Here is a 23,216-nt window from a genome sequence, read left to right on the forward strand (position 1 = left end):
CTAGTCAAAAATGGAAAGTCGAATATTTATCAGATGAGTACTATAAGAAAGTAAATCATTGACATTAATTTAAACATTAACTCCGAACAGCAATCCCCAAAGTAGTCCATGAGTCATTTGATCTTTGGAAATCATAATTTTATATTTCATTGTCATACAGTTCGACACAGTTTTAATATAGCAAGCAAATGTCTCAATAGCATATTCGCAGTTCCAACTTATGAATAACAAGCTATATATGTAATAAAGGTAGTTTCTGTGTTCTACGTACAAGAGGCCCATCCCGCCTTACACAAGTTAAAACAACGATCAGAAAATCAATCCACATACCCCAAAAAAAAACAAAAACAATATAAGATAACCGGAATAGAAAAACTCAGATAATGTTTTGCCCCTGCATCCAGATTTGCCCAGCAAAATCAATTCAACCACAAACTTTCCCTCTACGCCTGCAAGAAACAAGCAACAAGAACACGGAAGAAATAATCAGAACGTGCACAAATATGCGGAAAAAAATAAAAAATATATTGAGATTTTAGGACGTTTGTCTACCTTGCCGGCGATGTTGTTGGACAACCAGTCAAGACCTTCGTAAAGTCCCTCGCCTGAAGTGGCACATGTGCTCTGGATGTACCTGAACAGAGAGAGAGAGATAGTTCCAGTTACATATATATACATCATTAAGCAAGAGAACAATTAAGGAAGATTAAGATGATTCATTATACCAGTGACGCTGACGGAGTGAGTGGAGACCAAGCTTATCAGTGATTTCAGCTGCGTTCATGGCATTTGGAAGATCCTGCTTGTTAGCAAACACAAGCAGAACAGCATCACGCAGCTCATCCTGTAAAAAACCGGTTAAAATGTTTTGGTAAGTTTACTTGCACGGATGGAATCATGAAATCAAGAAACAAATACGCAGGAAAAACAGTGGAAACAGAACCTCATTAAGCATTCTGTGCAATTCATCTCTAGCCTCAACAACACGGTCTCTGTCATTGCTGTCCACCACAAAGATGAGACCTTGAGTGTTCTGGAAGTAGTGCCTCCACAATGGACGAATCTGACAACAAGTGCAGCAGGTTATATACCATGTGCAGTTCAAAAAGATCCAGAGGTTGCAATGCAAAACCAAAAACTTGTGATACCTTGTCTTGACCCCCGACATCCCAGACAGTGAAGCTGATGTTCTTGTACTCCACAGTTTCAACATTGAACCCTGTTTGCACAAATGTGAAGTTTAATCATCAAGGTCGGTGTCAGCATGTACATATAGCTCACTGATGGTTAAGAAACGTACCAATGGTGGGAATGGTGGTGACAATCTCACCGAGCTTGAGCTTGTACAAAATGGTGGTCTTACCAGCAGCATCAAGACCAACCATGAGAATCCTCATCTCCTTCTTGGCAAAAAGCCTGCTAAAAAGCTTCGCGAACGACAATCCCATCCTGCTTCACTAATCATACCCCCAAAGATATTAATGTTATAAACTTAAACCGGTTATAATCAACATCAAACCATCAATAACCAATCTCTTAACCGGTGCTCATCGTCAACACAACACACAAAGAGATCAGAGTAGCGTATCACGAAGCAATGAATCCAGCGATTACTAATAAACATAAGTACAATCAGATAATGCTCATCACATGTTATAGATCGCCGAGAAGATGATTTTCACAGATCCAGACTTAGATGCGATGCAATGGCAGATCGAATCGTTAAATTTTCAAATCTCAGAGCATCAAGCAGCACGAAACCTAGATCAACGCAAGAGATTCGATTCCCAAACTAGAAAAATGGGAACGAAACCTAAGAACGCGATGAGCAACCTGCAAAAATTTGTTCGAATCGAGAATCTATATGAGCATCACAGATCCAGATCGAGCGTACCTCTGTGTATATGATCTGATCGAGGGAGAGAGAGAGAGAGAGAGAGAAATGGCGTAACAACGAACGGAGCTTCAAAACAACGCTCAATATTAAAACGGAGAAGATCTTTATAGAGGCGAAGGGTGAAAACGTCAATTCATGGTCATATTACCGGAATACCCTTCGAAGACCCATTTGCAGAATGTTTTTTCGTGGAGGGTGGCTTGAGCTTACGCGGTTTACGTGCGATGATGAGTGATTGGCCGTCGATGGAATCTAGCCAATTAGAGGTTCACACGTCATTATGAAAGTTCCATTTTTTACTTGTATTGGTTACAAAACTCTTCTCTGATTTCGGTTTGGTTTAACTTTAGATTATTCGATTCTTAGTTGAATATGTTTTCAATTTCGGTTGGAATTCAAGTTTCTTATAAAAACCTTAATTTTGCTTTACAACAGATTCTATTCTTTTTAGATATAGTTCGGATTTGATTTTTCCAATAGAAAATGTAAAATATACCAAGATATGATTCGTTTTTTTATTGGATTACTTATTTCGGTTTGGTTTTAGGCTCCGAATGGTAACTGCGGTTTGAGCGGTGCGGTTTTAACAGTTATAAAAACGTATAGATATATGGTATATGTAAAAAAATTTGTTACTGTTAACTGTGGGACGGGGCGGGGCGGTTCGTAACATTTGAAGTCTTAGTTTGTGAGGATCGAACTTGCTTTAATGTGTACCTATGAATGTTAGTAACTAGTACCTATGATTAATGAGAAATTCATTGGTATTAGAGTTCATAACCATATCTAGGAATGTCAATGGGCTTACTAACCATGGGTTAACCAAAACCAAATCCAAATAGTATCTATATTATTAAAAGAAAAAGAGTTTAAAAAAATCTACTTACAACAAGTTATTGTACCTATTGATTAGACTTACCTTATTATGCTGAATAAAAAAAAGGTATGTACATAGTTTTTTTTTCTTTTAACTTAAAAATAAAAGTATGTACATAGTTACGTGAGAAAGAGATCAAACATGATGGTTTGAAATTTTGAAATTGAACCAATTTGTAAACATATTAAATGTGGTTTAATTTTAAAAATTTACGTGTGAAGGAGATCAAACATGATGGTTTGACATTTTGAAATTGAACCAATTTGTGTACATATTAAATGTGGTTTAACTTTAATATTAGGACAATACTTTCACGAGTTTTACTTTGGTTAACAATTTTATATGGGTAAACAACCGACATAGTAAATAATATTAAGTTGGTTTTAGTAAGATAGATTTGTTTTATGAACAATGTCTTATAACCTTTATAAGAGAACTACCTTATAGCCACCTCATAAATTATTTAGATTGCACTATTCACATAATATCATTCGACTGTAATCTAAATACCAAACCGGTTTATTAAACAAGATTACTACATTACAGAAACAATTATCTGACGGCTAAATACCAAACAAGATTCAGTTGTACGTATTTCTCACCCAATCATATATAAGAGCTATGATATAGAAACAAAGTATATGTGATACATATATGACCCACTAAAATATATTAAGCGGTTTGCAATACTAATCACTAACTTCTATTTTATATTATTTCAACTAAATAAAAATCTGTTGAACCTACCGCTTTGATTACGAGAAGATTAATAAGTTTCAAACATATTTGATAATAACTATTTTTAATGGGTGATAAAATAGTCACTTTATTTGGTTGGTATATATATATATATATTTTTTTTTTGTCATTTGACTTGGTTTAATTAATAACACTTTCATCTTATTTAGAGTGAAACGCAAACTGTTATTGTAAGCTTCTTCCATAATCGAGTCTTTTGGTTGTTCTGGATTTATTTATTTAGTTAAATATGCTAGCTTGATTTTATTATATGTGTTACCCATATAAAATTCCAACGTGCAGTTAACATGATAGATATTAGTTATTCGGCTATAATATTATATTTAAAAAAATTTTAAGTATACATAATATAAACAAAATATTCCAGATATTTTGGATTTCGGATATAAGACCGGACTCGAATTGAGACATGTCATGTCCCCGGATCCGAACCGATCCTGAATTTTGTTTTGAAATCAGTTTCAGTTCATTTTTTAAGTCCGGGTAAAATATTTAAGTCTAAGAGAGATAAAATTACATAAATATATATATATATATATAATCTCAAATAAACACATTCATAAATTATATAATTTTAAGAAATCCTATTCTTCAATATAATATAACTTTCTAACATGTACAATTTATAAATTAAAAAACCCGCGCTTTCGAAGCGCGGATCAAAATCCAGTGACCATGTTAGACTCCAAAATTAAAATTGTCCAGTTGGACTTAAAGTCTTAAACTCTTTAACTCTAAATTAGATGGGTTAAAACCATTTGGACATGAGCATCTAACAATATAAGATGTTCTAAGTTAGAAAAAAATTAGAAAATAAAATCAGAAAATAAAAAAACATGTTTTCCCGTTAAAACTGTAAAATCATGTTTTTTCCTGCCAAAATTGCAAAATTCCGTTTTTCCGCCAAAACCGAAAATAATGTGTTTCCGCCAAAACCAAAAATAATGTTTTTCCACCAAAACCGAAAATAATGATTTTCCGCCGAGACCTTAAAAACATGTTTTCTGGCCAAAACCGTAAAATCACGTTTTTCCGCCAAAACTGCAAAATCACGTTTTCCCGCCTAAATCACAAAATCGTGTTTTTCGCCAAAACCGTAAAATTATGTGTTTCCCGCCAAAATCGCAAAATTGTGTTTCTCCGCTAAAACCACAAAATTGAGTTTCCCGCCAAAACCGCAAAGTTGTGTTTTCTCGCCAAAACCGAAAAAATTGTGTTTCCCACCAAAACCACAAAATCGCATTTTTCGCCTAAACCGTAAAATCACGTTTTCCCGTAAAAACTGCAAAATCACGTTTTTCTGCCAAAACTGCAAAATCGTTTTTTGTATGAACTTAATCTATGCTTTGAGATTATGTATGAACCTATTGTATGCTTTGAGATTATATATGATCATAATGTATGCTTTTAGATTATACAAAACATGATGAAGTCATTTAAATATGAATTTTTGTATGTTAAGTTTAAGTTTTTAATTGAGCCCCGTGGAATGCTCATTTGGAGTGGTCCCTTTTGGGTTTGGACAATTTGAACTGGACACATTTTAGGCTTTAACAAATAATGTCCAATAAATTAATTTGTCCATTTGAACATGCCCATTTGGACATGGACAACCTATTTGACATCCCTAGACACACATCTCAGTTCATTAGAACATAAACATTTACTAGTAGTAATACATTTGAGTGTGAAAATTGGAAGAGTTAACATTGTTTATCCAAGATCCAATCCCTAGTTGTTCTAACATGAGTAGCAAAATAACATTTGTTTCTGAAAACCAAGTCTCTCTAACCAATGGGAACAATGGTGCCAATATAACCAACTCCAGCAACAAAAAATGCACAAGCCTGTAAAAACAAATAAACATAGAAATATGATCCTCCATAGGCGAAATCATAGCATCCGCAGATGAATATATATAACCCAACAACAAGCTCCCTCCAATTGATTCTGCAAAAAAAAAAAAAACGATATTATAATACTTACAATATTTAAATATGGTTTAAATAAATTTGAAGAGTGTTTGTGTGTTGTTATAGTTTAGAACCTTTGTCCAAATCTTGTATAAAGCTTAGTTGTAGCTTTGGTTATTAACTTAGACTTGAGTGTATCACCAAGTTTTTCTGTAACAACCCATTCGTTAACTCTTCCTGCTTCTAGTAACCCAATGAAAGTCGCCTTTGTGCGGTGCATAGACATTACATTCTCAAACAAGATCCAAAACACAAGAAGATGGAGTGATCTGCATTTTTGACACCAATCATCAAACTTCGACTTCATAATAAGAAATGAGAAAAGAAGAGTTTTAATATGTTAGAAGTGTTACCTAGGTGTAGCCAGAGCGTTAAGGAGAGTGATTGTACTAGGAACATAAACAGTTGCCCATTTAGGAACTTGGAGCTCAGGGAATAGCACAGTTGCTGGTAAGATCAGACAGTAGAAGACAAATGTGAAGATGTGTACTACTATCTTCCTTATGAAGAAGAAATTGTATATGAGATACAACTTCTTCCATGCAGACACTTTCTTGTTCTGTAAAATCTCCATTGTCATCTTCCTCCAGAGGTTAGCTGGTCCACAAGACCATCTATGTTGCTGAAACCTGTATGCTTTGAATGTGCTTGGCAATTCATTTTTCACCTGATAAATTATTTAGAAAATAAATGATCTTCAATAAAATATTTTAAAGAACACTTGATTGAGTTATAAATTTTTATTTGTAGTACCTCAACGTTATGGACATAGACAAACTTCCAACCATGAAGACAAGCTCTTACAGCTAAATCCATGTCTTCTACTGTTGTTCGATCTTTCCATCCTCCAGCTTCATTTAAAGCTGCAATTCTCCAAACACCAGCGGTTCCATTGAATCCAAAGAAAGCATGTATTGAAGATCCAGATTCTTGCTCAGCCAAGAAATGGTAGTTTAGTGACATTTCTTGCATTCTTGTCATTAGACACTCGTTTGCATTCACTACAAACGTGACACATACACATATATAAGTCATTCCCCTCAGTTTGAAAAATCCGAAACATAACATTAGACTTCCAAAAGATTGATGATGAGTTTACCAAACTTCCAACGGCATTGAACAAGGGAGATTTCACGGTTATGAATAAGAAAAGGAATGGTTCGAGCCAAGAAGTCAGGATCAGGCTGAAAATCAGCATCGAAAATGGCGACAAACTCGCATTGTTTCACATAGTTGTGCATCATTCCTGCCTTTAATGCTCCAGCTTTGTATCCAATTCTGTTATCTCGAATCTCTGACATTATGTTTATACCTTTTCTAGCCCATTTATCGCATTCTGCATTCACCAGTTCCTGTCTTTTCCAAATCATTTCATATGTCAAAATTCTCTATTGATGTTGAGTTAATCATATAAATATATAAATTAAAGTTTTAGAAAGAAAAAATTGAACAAAGGACCTTACTAGCTGGATCCGTGGAATCATCAAGAACTTGAACTATCATACGATCCAACGGCCAAGATAGCCTGCAGGCTGCTCCTATAGATAACTGACACACCTGTGACAGCAATAACATGTCTCCTTGTGTATATGTATATTAATATAATAAAGTTTGGTTACAAAAGATTAATGAAAAATCTTACCTCTTTTTCATTGTACATTGGGATCTGAATGAGAACCATTGGGTAGTTTGTGTGTGCTAGCTCAAGGTCATCATCGTTTATAGCTTCCCATTTGTGTACTTTTTCAGGTGTTCTTCTAAGTAACTTCACAATCACTACAACTACGCTCATATAAACTCTTTCTATGAATAGCAAAAATGACATCACCAGACACATTGTCACTAAGAACTTCAAGATTGGTATAAAGACAAAGATTCTTGTCTCCTTCCAAATGTATATAAGTTCTCCAATAATGCCACTTCTAACAACCTCATCTGTCTCTGAGGATGATGCTAAGTTGTGTCTTTGGACCTTAGAACCCAAAACCAAACAAAAAAGATTAGATATAATGTGAAATGATAAAGAATCATATGATGATTAAGTGAAACAGAGATGGGAGAAATAATTTACCAGAAACCAAGAGGAAGGTGGAAGAGAATCATAAAGAAAGTTGAAGAACTTCATGAATGGTGACATTTTTTTCTCTCCACAGCTCTGAAGAAGCTCAAAACATGTACATAGAGGAAAGGTTTTTTCCTCTAACAGAGATCTTGGTTTATGTCCTGAGTTTGATGATCCATATTAATGTCAGAACTAGATCTTGTTTTATTCCTTCAATTATATATATAATAGCTTAGGGGCTGCTAGCATAACAATATTCTCTTAATTTCATTTTATTATAATCTAAGCAAATTAAAGAAAGAAAGAAAGAAAAGGGGTGGTCTACTATAATTGTAAGCTATGATTTCGGTTGTGATGCATTGTTAGTCAATTGCATCCACTTGCTTATTCTCCCCTGGTAGATAAAGTCGAAGTAAATGTTACAGTTGTATTCGTTATTATTTTGTAGAAAAGCGATGTTGACATTTGCTCTTACTATTCTAATATTGAACATTCCTCATCTTCTTCAAAACATTGTTCATTTTCTAATGGCGTGTTGTTTCTTTCTTAAAACTGATAAACAAAAATGTTTGACTTCGTTTTCCGAGAAATATTGCAATCAAAAAATGACTTATAGATGATGGATGTTATATGTGAATGACTATATGGATTACAATTCTATACAAAGTAGATGATAGATTAATGTTCAACGGCAGGCCTTTTTATTGAAACGATTGAAATAAATTATAAAACCAAGTCACATTGGATCTGCATTATCAACTGAACAAAACTAAAGCAAAAGTTTGGCCGTCCGTGAATACAGAACATGTGCTTAGATATCAAAAAGGGTAATTCTAAAAAGTCAGAAACCTTTAGAGATCATCACTTACAAAAGATTCAGAAGTAGAACTTAAAAGCAAATGCAACACTATGAGTCAAATAAGATTGTTGACAAATGAGATTTGAGAAATGTTGTCTTTGTGACTTTACCTCAGAAGCTTTCTTCTCTACCACCAAAGAGACCTCTTCAATATGTCTTTTAAGAGAGAGAAGCTAACCACTTTCAGTTTCTTCACAACTCTTTTTTTTGTTCAGAATGATTTGAATAGGGTGGAATGGAATGAACATGAACATTATTTTGTTTATAGTGGTTTGTTTATAATGGTAAAGAAACTCATTATTCTCGCACGTCTTAGATTCTCCGGTCCATACCATCCATATTAGCTTGGTTTTTTTCTTTGTTTTTTTTTGGAAAATATATCTTTATTCGCATCCCTCTGCATATAAACAAACTAAGTAACTTATTATTTTATACCATATGAAAGAAAATTAATAATCATATACAATGTATAATTACAAACTCTTTTTCTAATTTCACATTACATAAAGTCACAGCCTGCAAATTGTAAGCTAAGACTAGATCTTAAGCTCATGTATAGTTGGTGAGTTGTATTAAAAGGAGTAAATAAATGGGCTGGCATTGGTCATTGTTGTTTACAGCTACTCACAAATTGGGAATCTTAATTAGAAAATAAAAATTGCATCCTTTGGTGCCAAACATATCAAACATTTCAATCTTAAGTGCATCCTTTGGTGTTCCCATGTGCTATGTTCTTCTCTATCCTAAAAAGTCAAAATTTTCCTTTTTATATTTCAATTTCACGACAGAAAGTGAAACTTTCACACCGGAAAAGTTCAAGCCATTTTAAATTCTAATCAATCTAGAATTATAATAATTTTTAGTTGAATCATCATATATAGATCTCTATGCAATTAGATACTTATATAGTTTGTCAGCAATATCAATACTTTGTAACTTATATTGACATTAAACTATTTAATATTTCATTAAAGTTCAGAGTTCGAATCTCAAAATGAGATAAATTATCATTTATAAAGGTTAAAAAATGACAAGAATAATTTAAACATAATTCAATATAATTTTATAGCTGATAATAGAACTATAAAGTTATTGTAAAAAGACATTAACGTGACAAAAACCGTGCTATGATTTGTATGATACAAAAGGTGGACAAATGCTTACTACTGAGAACAATCTTATGGTTTAAACGAAATAAAGATTAAAAAGAAACTTTGTTTACTGTATCATATGCTTCAGAAAACTATATTACACATCTCATCCTCCACTACAACAACACATAGAACAGCACCACCATCAGAGCTCATCGTGGCCAATCTCAGCTTCCTCAGTCACCAAAACAGGTCCTGACGTGTGACTCTGGTCGAAGCCCTTGTCGTCGTGTGAGTATAGACAATCAGCAGACGGATGAATGACTCCATACCCAAAACCTTCAGCCGAGTTACAATAAGCTTCGACTTGACCATCTTTGCCTTCAAGATTCACATTGTTGAGGACAATGTGGCTGCATGGCACTGTGTCGCTGCACGCAAATTTGATGGCTTTCTCACTTTTTGTTGTCCCGGTTATGTTCCGGTACATTATCTGGCTGATTTTAACCGCTGATGTCTACATTATACCAAGAAAAGAAAGACAACATATCTGAGTTTGGTTTTGCATCTTTGAGTTTTGTTTTTATTGTATTGTGATTGTAAATGAAACCTGGTTTTGACAGGAAGTTGGATTATCGCAGTAGAACTGATCAATGAGTATCGGGTTAGAGACATCTTGCATCTCTACGTTTGTGAATCGAACATCTTGGACGTAACCTGAACCTCCCTGTTGTTCCAAAAGAGTACACAATGAAATAAAAAGTTTCTGAGTAAGGATTGAAGCTATTTTTTGTTCTTTATTACCTGATATGTTTTGATTCTGAGTCCATTAGTTGTCTCTCTCAATAACGCAGTGTCCAACACAACCTTTGTAACAATGCCTGTTGAGTTATTATTCCCAAGACTTCCAATACTGCGAAAGATTCCAAAGAATCACAAATTGACTTGAAAGAGATGTTATCTAGAAACTTGATGATGTACCTGATTCCATGTCCAGGTCCACAATAGATCCTCTTCATCTTTATATTAGAGCTTCCATTTACAATCGAGACACAGTCATCCCCTGTTTAATCCAATCATTCGAGATTATAGTTGGAGGTTTCATTTGCGTAAAGATTTTGGTTTAAGAAAAAAAAAAGACCTGTGCCGATTTTACAGTCTTGAAGGACAACATTGGTGGATCCAGTGATGTGGATACCATCAGTGTTGGGACTATCTCCTGGAGAAGAGACCATAACTTTGGAGACTCGAACTGAGTCTGACCTTGCAATGATGAAATTCATCTGCTGGCTGTTCTGGATCGTCAAGCCACTTACTTTCACACCTGAACTAGAGTCTATAGTTAATGCCTGCAGGGAAAAGAAGAAGCTAGTTCAAGAATCCATTAATAAGAAGAATAAAAAACACTGGTGAAGGCAATGGTTTCTTACCGTTGGTGCACTTTTGCAAGGCTGAAATAGAGCAAGAAAGAAGTGTAAGATTCTGATAGAAAACTCTAGACGTTTAATATTTTGGAGGTAAAGAAAGATAATTTTGGGTATAGAAGATAATACATTAGACTTGTTTTTCTTGCAAGAAGCAGCCCACCATTTGCTACCAGAACCATCTATAACTCCATTCCCTTGGAACACAATCCCTTCGAGTTTCGAAAACTCTAGCCAAGTTCTTTGGAGCTTTGGGTCCCAGTTGCTGGGCTCGTCTGGTGCCACTATTGTTCCGTCAATCTGTAAAAAGTTTCTGAACTGTATAAGACATACCACATAGATCGTTGTATATATATATATATATATATATAAGAGGTCTAGCATCTGTTTTGCTGCTGAAGAGAATAAACATTTAGGACTTCAAATGTTAAACTGACCTGAATGACCAACTTTTGTTCACATGGACCATTGAACTTTGTTGCATTTATTAAATAACTCCGTCCTTGTGGTACAAGCAACACTGATTTTGGCGTCCCACAGGCCTTGTTCCATGCGCTCACGAATGCCTGATTTGAGAAAAACATTGCACAACAACAGATTAGTACGCAAAATCATTAGTTTTAGGGGAAACGTTTTATTCCACAGACGCTGACAAATTTCATGGAATAAACAAAATGATCTCAAACGCACCTGAGTATCATCAGAAACTCCATCTCCAGCTGCACCAAATGTATCCACACTCACCAGATTCTTACCAGAACTGAATGACGGCAAATCAAAGACCTTTGAATCATAATCATCACCAGCATCATCTTCAGGTATGTCAAAGTTCTCAAGCTTCTCAAGGATGTCAAGATCAGTGTACACCATTTTCTTTGCAGCTCCATAAGCAGTTACTACTAACAGACCAATAAGGGAAAGAAGGAAGAGCTTATCCATTTTCTCTTGCTCACTAATATGCTGAGATAGTTTGGTTTTGGGTTGAATTTATAATGCATACTAATTAATGCGGTTTGTGGGGTTTATTGGCTTGGCTTAAAAGTACATGAAGAAGAAGAAGCCTTATTTTTCTACAATATCTACGCTTAAAGCACAAGTCATCTTCTTTTCCACTTCTTTGCTTTACTCCAAAACCTCTACAACACAAAACCTTTGTGGTCAACTTGTTCTTGATGCATGTTGGTCCCATGAGATCTGAAATAAACAAAACAAAACGAGAAATAAGTCGCTGAATATTTCTCAACTATTAAACCTCGAGATGCTATTTTAAGATCTAACGAACATAAAATGATTCTATAGAAGAGGTCAAATGAGTTTACTGGACCAACCCGGCAAATAAAGAATCGTTTCCTTTCGTCTTGTCCTTGTTAGGGCTGTCAATTGGTTGGGTGCCCATGGGTGTGACCCAGTCCAGACTGTGTTGGGTGGGTGTTGGGTGAACCCATAACTTAATGGTCCAGTTGGGCTACAAAACCGAATTTGCCCATGGATAGTTTGGGCCAAACCAATTGGTCACTGGGTTAACCCAATACATTAAAAAATTAGGTTTTTTAATTTTGGGGAAAAATCAGATTTTTCCATTTTACGATTCCCCGATGAAAAATCTTCTTCTCGCGATGAAAGATTCTTGAGGCTTCTCTGCATTTCGATTCGTCTTCTCCAACCATGATTTCTCTGGCCTGAACCAGATTTCTCCATTCTCTGCATCTGACTTCTTCTTCTCGCGATTTCAGGTATGGTTCCTAAGTTTTAGCTTAAGTTCGACAAATACTGGGATGAGTACAGCGACATCCTTGCAATTGCTGCAGTCTTGGATCCAAGACTGAAATTTGAAATTTTAGAATATTGTTTCTCAGTTTTGGATCAGTCTACTTGTAAGAGAAGGTTGGCTAATGTAAGAGAAGGTTGGCTACTTTTAGAATATTGTTTCTCAGTTTCCAGCAATAGGTTAGTATAAACAATTGCTTCATATAAACAATTGCTTCATATAATCAATTGCTTCATGCGACTATTTTTTTTGGCAGGTGATGAGAAGACAGAAGAGGAGAAAGAGGAAGAAGAGAAAGAGAAGGAAAAAGAGGAAGAGAGTGGAGAGTCCACAGACTTGACTAGAGATAGTGGAGAGAAGGTACTATCTTGTGCTTGTTATGGATAAAATATTGAAATGCCTTGAGTTTGAGTTTGTATGTTGATGAATCTTGTTTCTCGATTTTCAGGCATAGCGGAATAACAACTGAGATGATGGATGGAAGTTACAACAACCGTTAGAGATATTCAGGTTCATGAGCTCCATTTTTAACTTTTGTTTACATACAAGTTATGAGGCTTGAGTTATATTTTTTTTTTTACATAAAACAGAGCTATCAAAACCTTAAAATTGTATCCACATTTTTTTACATCATATTTGTATTAGAGGTGAACAAATACAAATTAAACATTCAGCAGATTTGAGAGATAATTTTTTTTACATTAAATTGGGCTTAAACAGAATTGCTAATCATGGGAAAGCTTGGGTTGGCCATATGGGTGTTGGGTTAAGTTGGGTGTGGGCTAGATAGGGTGTGGGCTAGATGTGGGTGTGGGTGTCTTGAGACCAGGAAAAACAAATACCCATTGGGCATACCCATTTGGGTGTGGTCCAACCCAACTGACACCCCTAGTCCTTGTAGAGTGTTGTCAAATCATGTGTGGTGGCTTCAAGTAAAAGAACCCATTTCACATATGTACACTCATCGTTATCATGAAACTGAAGCAAAACACTGTCCTGCGTTATCAGTTTCTCACGGTGACTGAACTGTAACCAATCTCCCTCATGAGCTCTCGTGAGGCAGCAATCTCTCTGATTCGCCTGGAGATTTCAAAGTCACCAATCTCAAAGTAAAATTTCGAAACCTGAATGTAAACACCGAAGTTGTCAGGTTCAAGATCAATCAAAACCTCCGCTGCTCTTCTTCCTATTGCTTCGTTTCCATGAACCCTGCAGCTCTGCAGCAATGAGCTCCACGCTATGCAGTAGTCTGCTGCATCTCCACGTGCCTTAAAAAGCAGCTTCTCGGCCTTTTCCACCAAACCAGCACGGCCTAGCAAATCCACCATGCACGCATACAGTTTCCTTCCTGGTACTATCCCGTACTTCGATTCCAATGAGTTGAAAATCACCTCACCTTCTTCAACAAGCCCAGAGTGACTGCAACCTGATAGTACAGACAAGATTGTAACTTCGTCTGGTACGAGATTCTTTCGATCCATTTCTTTCAGCATCTCAACACAGTCTCTTCCCATGCCGTTTCTAGCATATCCATTGATGATCGAGGTCCAGGAGAATACGTTAGGTGAATCAAGCTCAACAAAGACCTTCCGAGATACTTCATTCTGACCGCTCTTCGAATACGCATCGATTAGAGAGCACGAGACTGCAGCATCAGATGCGTATCCGGATTTGATGGCACAGCAATGTACAAGCGTGCAGCTATGTGAAGTTACTGCTTCAGAGACTGATAAAGCCTTAAGGACAGTAGAAAGAGTGACTTCGTCGATTCCAGTTCCTTCATCAATCATCAAACCAAACATCTCGATGATATCTTTAGCGATGCCACAGTGCATCATAGAAGTCATCAGCGAGTTACAACACTCCAGAGTCAGGCAAGGCAAGCTCTGGTGAACAGACACAGAACTCTCAATGTCATTGCATTTGCCGTACATGTCAATTAAAGCAGATTGGACATGAAGACTTGAAACGACAAAACCCATTTTGAAGACATAACAATGGATCTGCTTCCCAGACTGAATATCACTATTTCTACTACAAAAATTCAGAAACGACATGAATGACTTCACAGAAGGTCTCTTCCCCCAAAACTGCATCTTTCTAAACAAATTAAGAGACTCGAGCACAGACCCGTAATCTGAAAACACAGAAACAATCGAGTTCCACGATATCACATCCTGTTCCGGGACAGCTTCAAATGATGTCTTAGAACCGTATAGATCACCACAAGCAGAGTACAAGTCCACAAGCGCATTAGCCACAAATACATTACAAACATTCCAACCAGATTTAACCACTAGAGAATGCAATTGCTTGCCTTCACATAACAACCGATCATTAGAACAACCACGGATCATATAACAATAACTCAACCCGTTCTCATCAACACCTTCAACTCCCATCCTACGATACACTCCAAACAACCCCTGTGAATCTCCACTCTCGCCAAAACATCTCAACATCAAATTACAAACAGCTAAATTTCTCTCCGGCATTTCATGGAACAGCTTCAGAGCAACATCAACAAGCCGCAAGGAAGCATAGAGACCCACAAGTGCAGACCTAACGAACATATTACACTCAAACCCAAGAAAGATCACCCTGCAGTGAACTTGAATCCCTTCTCTGCATAACCATTCATCACCACTACATACACTAAGAACAGAAGGAAACGTGGAAGCGCTCTCTCTAAGACCATGAGAGACCATCTCCGCGTAGAGCTCGAACGCTTTTACAGAACACCCGTTTCGGCTGTTCCCAGATATCATCAGATTATAAGTGATGACATCTCGTAGGGACATTTCATCGAACACCTCGTGTGCAGATATTAGGTCACCGGATTTTAATAAATCATCTATCTTGCGGTTATGGGTGTAAACTCGGTCGTTAGGATTTGCTTCGAGGCACGAACCAAACTCCAAACGAGTCGCCGCCGTGGAACGTATGTGTTGAGCTAACGTGGTTGTTCTGCGAAGGAAGTTTAAAGCTTGAGCTCCTCGCATGTCTCCGACACAGTAATGTCTCTCTTACAGCCGCCAATTCGCATTTGATTCAATATATAGCTTTAAAATTTCATTTTTTTTCATCTCCTTGCACAACAAGTTTCAACCAATGTCTTCCTTCACAAATAAACACTCTTTTATCATTTTTTTTTCTTTTTTGCATTTATTATTTTTTCCTTATTTTCTAGAAATTAAGTAAAGATTGTATAAACAAGAAATACAGAAAGAAAAATAACATTAAAATCCAACCTTTGACATTTTTGAATAAGAGAGTAATTATTTTTATCACAAAAAGCTCTTTCAGAGCCAAAAGCAATTGTCTTTTTTTTTTAAACACAAGCTACAATGCCACCACACTCCCCTCCCTCCCTCCCTCCCCAACAAAAGAACACAATGCTTCGTAGAAGGATATACATTATACTTACACATTAGCATAGTACACTAGCAAGTAGCTGCGATAGCCTCCAAGAGAGAGACCACGAAGTTCATCTGAGTATCTTCATCGATTTTGGAGAACAAAGGAACGTGGACGAAGAGTGACTTGTGCCCCTTTTGCTCTGCGAACCTGAGGGAGTGATAGTAGACGTAGTTGCACACAAACCGCCCAGCGTCGTCTGATTGAACAACATCGAAGCCTTTGTTCTTCAGTAGATTAAATATGGACTCTGTTGAACATGTAGTCTTTAATGAACACCAAAAAAAAACACATTAGAATGTTGAAAGAAAGAAAGAAAAATGTGAGTCTTGTGGTGAAGTGATTGTATGAATGTAGTATACCTCTTTTGCCTTTAAAATACTTCCATCTTCAAAAACTATAGGAATCCTCTGTGGTGAAGAACACAAATGTTATCAGTTAGTATCTTGTTGGATTTGAATATGTTCCTTAGTAATGGTATGTGAATCGTTGTACCTGTGGTTGCCAGCCTAGTTGATCAGGACAACGGAAATGAGCTTCGTTCACTGCTTGTCTTTCAATTGCGAATTTTTCCGCTCCACTATTCACTCCAAGATGAAGCTGAAGACGCAAAAACAACAACAACCATGAGAAGAAGATGCATGTCTTTAAACCATCATAAGAACACTTAATCACAATACTAAAACACCTTTTTTTCATTTCCAAGTTATAAGTTCTTCAAAATATTAACTTTTGTGAGAGACCTTAACAATCTTTAGCTCCAAACACAAATCTAGTTAGAGAAGCAAAAGGCGTTAAGACAAGGGAGCGTTCAACTAAAAGTAAGCAACAATCAAGAGCCATGAATAGAAAAAGTCAATACAAAGCACAATCACACTTGAACCACAGTCTACAGTCATCAAATTTGTTTTAAGTTGATGACTTCAAGGAATGATCGGCAATCATCAAGAAATTAACAAGAGTTCTCTTACCCAAACAACGGTTCCGTTGCTGTTCTTATTATCCTCAGAGACAGTAACACTAGACTCCAAAACCTGATAAAGCTGAGACTTTGCACCTTCCCCAGCAGTCTCAAGAACAGTGCAGCTACCAAGACTCAACCCAGAAGGCAACCCTCGTTTCTCCACATACGATTTCAGATTATTAGCGATTTTCTCAGTAGGGTTCTCGGAAACGCCAAGAAATCTCTTGAAACCAGTCACGTGAATCGTAACAGCTTTTGGTCCTTCAGAGCCCATCTCCTCCAACCTTCATAAAAAGAAAGAAACATATACAAAATCAATCAAATTCTCAAAAACATATCTAACCAGAGAACAAGCAAAGATACGATAAGCAGACCAAATCAAATTCTCTGATTGATCATGAATACAAAAAAAAAGGGAAGAGCTTTACCAGTTCTCTTAAGCTTTTTGTTTTTTGACTTATGGATTGAGGGAAGAGGTAACAAAAATGGGTTTTGGTTTCTTCTTCCGAGAGAATAATTATGAGATGAGTTGAGTTTTTGGGTACTTTAGCGGTGGACTTTTTATTATAAGCGCACGCACGAATTGAACGCCCATCGATTACGAATGTATCTACGAGATTGCCACTAAGCGTCGGGGGAATGAAACGTCTCCGACAGCGTCTGAGGTGGTCGTCCTTATCCAATCGGTGACAGAGAGGATGACGTGGCGTGCTATTGTTGGAGGATATATTAAAAATAGGCAAAGAAGTTGCGATTCCGGCAACATAATAGAGTTGTTGAGCCGCTTTGCCAACAGGACCCACCTACCGATGGATATATGTACGAAATTGCCCCCCCCCCCTTATTATTTGAGGGAAACGTGCAAACATACAACTTGTTTACAGAAATGCTTTGTTAATATAAAATCTTTATTTAATACACTCCAAAAGTTTGTATATTGGACAATAATCATAAGTCTTGGATGATATAATTCGCGTCCTGCACGGAACGAACTTTTAAAAAATATAGTGTATTTCAATATAATAAACAATATACATTTTAATATTATAAACAATATACATTTTGTTATCATTAATTTTTTTTTACATTTGATTAGATGTGGGCATTCGAGTACTATTTGGTTCGGTTCAGATCCTTACGAGTTTGGTTCAGTTTGGATCTTTGCGGGTCTCGTTCGGATTTGGATAACCTATTTAATTTTTTTTCAAAAACTAAAGTTCATATATACTTTAAACTTTTCAAAATCTAAAAATAATATATATTATATAACTTTGAATAATGTATGCCAAAATACTTAAAATTAACATAAAAATTGGTTTACTTTAAATATTTGGATAGAGAATCAATAGATATTTTACGTATTTTAGGTATTTAAGTATCATTTAGCTATTTTAAAAATGTATTTATAACTATTTGTACATATTTTCAAGTATTTTGGACAACTTAAAAACATCTTACTTATTTTGTATATTGTTGTAGATATTAAATTTAAAAATAATTAATATATTTAAGTATATAAATCTTGTTTGGATATATTCAGATACCCAAAATATTTTGGTTCGGATCGCGTTCGGTTCCGGTTCTCTAAATACCAAAATTTTGAACCCATTCGGATATCTAACCAATTTTGGTTAAAGTTACTATTTTCGGATCGGTTTTGGTTCAGTTTTTTGGATTCAGATTTTTTGCCCAACCCTATATTTTTATTGTAACAAAATTATAAATGAAAATGATGATGGTTCATATTGATTTTGGGTATGCAATAATTTTTAAACCAAAATATATTTTATTATGTACGTGGTCCATTTAGTTAATCATTAAAAACTGTTTTAAGCTCATTAAAATAAACAATGGGATGAACTTTAAAAAAACTACAATTTCAGATTATCAATCGACACTTCCAAATATTCTATGTCGGTATTGTGACGAATAGAAAGGGAGTTAGGGATAGGAAAGCAAATTTGTTGTGGAATCAATGTTCTCGCTAGGTGATGATAATAGCTTCTAAATAAATTTTAGTTGTATCGATCTCTTGTAAGATTTTCAAACAATATTAATTAATAAAATCTTACACATGCTGAATTGTTTTTCAATTAATATATGTGAGATTATAGAAATCACATAAATCAACAAAATACCTCTTGTTTATTTACAATATATTTATAGTAAATAAATCAAAATAGCCATTTTACTTATTTTTGATATGGTATATAATTATATTTCAATGATATTGACATAAATATATAGTATATTTTAATATAAATATTTATTATTGAGACTTCCTACTCATATGGTTTTATTACCATATGTATATTTGATGTAACATAAATTTAAAACCATTAATCCCAAAAAATTTGATGTGCTATTTTTTTATGCAAATTTAAAAATTAAAATATTAAGGTCTCAATACTCTATCAATGCAAATTTCAAAATTAACATAATGATTTATTTTTAAATGGTACATAGTTTAATTTAAACAATATTAAAATAGACATATATATATTATTTAATATGGATATTTATTAAATAAGAATTCATATCAATAAGATTTTATGATCATTGTATCTTGTTATAACAAAAAACATTAAGACATTAATCACAAATTTTTCAAAGGGATTTTTAACATTTTTTGTAATTTAAAGAAGTTTTAAAAAAATTCAAAATATAACATATAAGAAAAATCTAAATTTTTTTATTGTACGGTTAATGTGATTGTTTAATTTATTTTAATAACATAAAATTTTTAAAAAAATGAGAAAGGATACAAAAGTTGTTATCAAAACTTTATTATTCATAATCATTAATTGTCATATATATGTTAATCATATTAGGTAACACCATAGCTTTTATCTAAGAAAATAATACACGCTTCTTATATTTTGGGTTTAATATAATGTTCTTTGGCAATTATTTTGGACCTACAAATTATTCAATTGATTTTTATGTTGCCACGTAAGCCAAATTGACATCTTAATTAAGTGACACATCATCAAGTTTCTTTTGTAATTAGTATAAAATATAAGTTATAATTTTTAAATGATTCTCAATTAATATATAGGAGATTTCTTTTGAAAATTTGTTAATCCTTTTATGTTGTAACAATCATAGAGAAGAAAACCTTATTCAGTGCTAAAAGAAATCTTTTTATTTTATATACCATACTGATCAGATCAATCACAAGAGAAATACACTTAGTGTTATAGAGTAAACTAACCTGAAAGTGTACCAGACTACTTAATTCGAGTTAGGAATACCTTCCGACTAATGTCAGGAAATGGATCGATCGTCTGTTATGGTCCACCATGTTTATCACTTAGATCATAGTCTATGATTATACTAGTCAAGTAATGATAATTTAGTTCTAATCAAGAATCAAACTCATGACAAATATGGATACATTCTTAATTCTAAAATTATCACTAAATTACTACCACTTAGTTGTACTAAAAGTATTCCCAAATACCCAAAGAAATATATATATTAATTTTACCTACAATATAATACATACTAATAAGAAAATGAATGAAAGTAAGATGAACTAATAAGATATTCGTGTAAAAGTTCAGAAGTTTTCATTTGAACGCGTGAAAATGAATGAAAGTAAGATGAACTAATAAGATATTCGTATAAATGAGCGTCAGCATGAAGAAAACAGTAAAACTCACTTGTACCATCGGGGGTGCCCTCTATATTAAGTCTTGAGAGTGTGTCAGATCTCTTAGAAACACAAAGAGTTATAAGAACAACTTTTCTTATTAGCTTTAGAAACTACTCAAAACTAAAGCTCTCAATATGTTTCACTTAGATCATATGGAACACCTCTCCATTAGACCTATATTTATATGAAAGACAATTCCCTTTAACATGTGGGATATGGAAAACACAAACCTAACCTAAATAGAAACTTCCTTTTCCTATTTCTAGGTTTCCTTATTGTGTTTATCTTAACATATTAAACATCTAATAATATGTTAAGTTTCCACAAGCTTGGAATTATCCAACATTCACCCCCTTAATTCCAACTTGAATTAGGGAGATCAATTTCTTGAACTCCGATTAAGCTCCTCATTTGCTTGAACTTAATCATCAAGTAATCATCCTCCACCACACCATGGTGTGCGAATCCACCCATTGAATTCACATCTTTCTCAAGGTTAGACCGGATGCTCTCCTTGTTTCCGTACCGCTTCTTCTTAGAATCGGCCCAGTTCTTGTAGAACCTTCTCATGACCTCTTCACGATGAATCTTGTGGCTGAAGCTCATTGCGATGATAACTCTGGTCACATCCGCCATCTTGCGTACGTGAGCTCTGGGAAGGATGTCAGCCTTCTGCTCAACACCCAACTGATTTATCTCTGGTTCATCTTCAGCCTTTGAGAACCTTGACTCCATTGGTACGTGCGTTGTGTCACACGCTTCCACCTTTGTGTCACACAGGATTCCTTGAGTCGTGTTGCACACTCCTACGTGAGTCGTGTTACACACTTCCATCTTTGTGTCACACAGGATTCCTTGAGCATACCTCTCTTGCTTTATTCTGATTCTGTCTGCTCCTTGAATCACCTCTATGCCAAGGTAGTACGTTAGCTTACCTAGATCTGACATCTCGAACTTCTTAGACATCTCCTCCTTGAATTGCCTAATCACCTTAAGTGAAGTTCCTGTCACAAATAGATCATCAACGTAGATGGCAATGATCAAGACGTCTCCTCCTTCAGTCTTGCAGTACACTGATGGTTCCTTCGTGCACTTCTCAAATCTCATCTCCTTGAGAACCTGATCAAGTTTTACACTCCATGCTCTGGGTGTCTGGCGTAACACATGCAACGTCTTGTGTAACACACGAACTCGATCCTCTTCTCCTTTCTTCTCAGAACCAGTCGGTCTATCTACAAGCTCCCATATCTTGTTTCTTGTGATAGACTCCAACTCGTCTTCCATAGCTTCAACCCAATCTTCTTCACAAGATAGGTTGAACTCATCTGAGGCAATCTCTCCTCCTCTATCGGTGCATTCTAGATTGAACACATCTGAGGCAACCTCTCCTCCTCTATCGGTGCAACCTAGATTGAACATAGCTGAGGCACGCTCTCCTCCTCTATCGGTGTGAAATCTTTTGAACCGATAGAATGCCTCACCATTATCTGCTGGCGTTGGTGGTGCACTTATTCCACATAAATCTCCAAGCAATAATCCTAATGGCTTTGATGTACAAACCATGGCCTTAGTCGGGAATGAATCTCTGATTTGCTTCCCTGCGAAACATGTGTCACACACGTCTTCTTCGTGTGTTACACTCGGGAATGAGTGTCTCGTTTGCTTCCCTGCGAGACATATGTCACACACGCCTTCTTCGTGTGTTACACTCTGCATTCCTACAACCATCTCCTTCCTTACCATGTTGTTCATCACTCCATAACATATATGTCCTTGTCGAGCATGCCATCTCCATGTAGCATCGTCGTCCCTGACATGTAAACACTCCGGGTAGCTTATCTCCATAGGGGTCTTGTAGAGACGGTTTGGAGATCTTGTCACACGAACTAGCAACCTTTCATGCGAATCTGTGAGCGTTAAGTAGACATCTTTCATGTTAACCTCACATCCGTTCTCTGTTGCTTGCCCAAGACTCAATATATTGTGCTTCAGATCAGGTATGTAGTATATGTCTTTGAGTGCCTTCTTCTCACCAGTCTTGCACACAAAGGTAACCACACCCTTTCCTACAATGTCAACACACGATCCATCACCAAACTTCACCTTCCCTTTGGTGTTGAGATTCAAACTCGAAAAGAACTCCTTGTTCCCTGTCATGTGATTGCTCGCTCCATTATCCAAATACCAGACACTTGCACTGCCTTTGTCGATATCAAGATTCTTCGGAATCACCTTATCTTCATTCAAAAACACCACCTCGTGTACATAGAGTGCATCAGCCTCTTCTGTCTCGTTTAGGTTAGTTTCTTGATTCTTCTCTGTCTTTTCGGGACAGACAGTTGCGTAGTGACCAGGCTTGTCACATCTCCAACATATCAGCTTTGAACGATTCTTCTTCGAGTTGTTATCTTCGGTGTGTGACGCACGGTTTTGGTTGTGTGACCTACCTCGACCTCTGCCTCTACCG

General features: G+C 35.7%; 6 protein-coding genes and 1 long non-coding RNA gene across 12 annotated transcripts; 1 reads left to right on the forward strand and 6 right to left on the reverse strand.

Moving 5' to 3' along the window:
- Positions 1–218: 218 nt before the first annotated feature.
- Positions 219–2,156, reverse strand: LOC117127880 (ADP-ribosylation factor 2-B). Of its 3 annotated transcripts, none has more exons than XM_033278731.1 (7): positions 1,895–2,156; positions 1,301–1,457; positions 1,149–1,219; positions 944–1,063; positions 726–844; positions 553–634; positions 219–449 (listed from the first exon to the last, which is right to left on the reverse strand). In XM_033278731.1, exons 2-7 carry the CDS (start codon positions 1,446–1,448, stop codon positions 444–446), a joined length of 546 nt encoding a protein of 181 aa, XP_033134622.1. In that variant the 5' UTR covers positions 1,449–1,457; positions 1,895–2,156; the 3' UTR covers positions 219–443. The 3 variants fall into 3 exon arrangements, with proteins under 3 accessions (XP_033134622.1, XP_033134624.1, XP_033134623.1); XM_033278733.1 differs by having other exon boundaries at positions 1,301–1,449; positions 1,895–1,970; XM_033278732.1 differs by lacking the exon at positions 1,895–2,156 and adding an exon at positions 1,834–1,853.
- A 3,029-nt stretch (positions 2,157–5,185) lies between these two features.
- Positions 5,186–9,181, reverse strand: LOC103840753 (probable glucomannan 4-beta-mannosyltransferase 3). 2 transcript variants are annotated; one of them, XM_033278729.1, is made up of 8 exons: positions 7,578–9,181; positions 7,149–7,478; positions 6,965–7,063; positions 6,606–6,858; positions 6,260–6,507; positions 5,860–6,173; positions 5,581–5,775; positions 5,190–5,483 (listed from the first exon to the last, which is right to left on the reverse strand). In XM_033278729.1, exons 1-8 carry the CDS (start codon positions 7,641–7,643, stop codon positions 5,321–5,323), a joined length of 1,668 nt encoding a protein of 555 aa, XP_033134620.1. In that variant the 5' UTR covers positions 7,644–9,181; the 3' UTR covers positions 5,190–5,320. The 2 variants fall into 2 exon arrangements, with proteins under 2 accessions (XP_018510311.1, XP_033134620.1); XM_018654795.2 differs by lacking the exon at positions 7,578–9,181 and having other exon boundaries at positions 5,186–5,483; positions 6,970–7,063; positions 7,149–7,390.
- Positions 9,182–9,505: 324 nt separating this feature from the next.
- On the reverse strand, positions 9,506–12,311 carry LOC103840755 (probable polygalacturonase At1g80170). The gene is made up of 10 exons (XM_009117277.2): positions 12,271–12,311; positions 11,633–12,136; positions 11,380–11,508; positions 11,072–11,242; positions 10,949–10,969; positions 10,660–10,867; positions 10,500–10,581; positions 10,323–10,431; positions 10,129–10,245; positions 9,506–10,035 (listed from the first exon to the last, which is right to left on the reverse strand). Exons 2-10 carry the CDS (start codon positions 11,879–11,881, stop codon positions 9,724–9,726), a joined length of 1,398 nt encoding a protein of 465 aa, XP_009115525.1. The 5' UTR covers positions 11,882–12,136; positions 12,271–12,311; the 3' UTR covers positions 9,506–9,723.
- A 5-nt stretch (positions 12,312–12,316) lies between these two features.
- Positions 12,317–13,416, forward strand: LOC103840756. Of its 3 annotated transcripts, XR_004450831.1 has the most exons (4): positions 12,317–12,675; positions 12,799–12,889; positions 12,967–13,070; positions 13,159–13,416. It is a non-coding gene; the product is annotated as an uncharacterized LOC103840756 (long non-coding RNA). The 3 variants fall into 3 exon arrangements; XR_627719.3 differs by lacking the exon at positions 12,799–12,889 and having other exon boundaries at positions 12,328–12,675; XR_004450830.1 differs by lacking the exon at positions 12,317–12,675 and having other exon boundaries at positions 12,875–13,070.
- A 298-nt stretch (positions 13,417–13,714) lies between these two features.
- Positions 13,715–14,557, reverse strand: LOC108869680 (pentatricopeptide repeat-containing protein At3g26782, mitochondrial). The gene has a single exon (XM_018654409.1). It carries the CDS (start codon positions 14,555–14,557, stop codon positions 13,715–13,717), a length of 843 nt encoding a protein of 280 aa, XP_018509925.1.
- LOC103840757 (pentatricopeptide repeat-containing protein At5g27110) lies at positions 14,334–15,770 on the reverse strand. Its single transcript, XM_009117278.3, is given in 2 exon segments — positions 14,334–14,610; positions 14,612–15,770. Coding segments are annotated over 2 exon segments (1,131 nt in total). The 5' UTR covers positions 15,713–15,770; the 3' UTR covers positions 14,334–14,580.
- A 160-nt stretch (positions 15,771–15,930) lies between these two features.
- Positions 15,931–17,760, reverse strand: LOC103840758 (pyrrolidone-carboxylate peptidase). The gene is made up of 5 exons (XM_018654806.2): positions 17,520–17,760; positions 17,099–17,375; positions 16,623–16,727; positions 16,490–16,537; positions 15,931–16,393 (listed from the first exon to the last, which is right to left on the reverse strand). The coding sequence occupies exons 2-5, from the start codon at positions 17,363–17,365 to the stop codon at positions 16,154–16,156; spliced, it is 660 nt and encodes a 219-aa protein (XP_018510322.2). The 5' UTR covers positions 17,366–17,375; positions 17,520–17,760; the 3' UTR covers positions 15,931–16,153.
- Positions 17,761–23,216: the final 5,456 nt, after the last annotated feature.

Source organism: Brassica rapa, chromosome A09, assembly GCF_000309985.2.
Source record: "Brassica rapa cultivar Chiifu-401-42 chromosome A09, CAAS_Brap_v3.01, whole genome shotgun sequence".
Classification (NCBI taxonomy): Eukaryota; Viridiplantae; Streptophyta; class Magnoliopsida; order Brassicales; family Brassicaceae; genus Brassica; species Brassica rapa.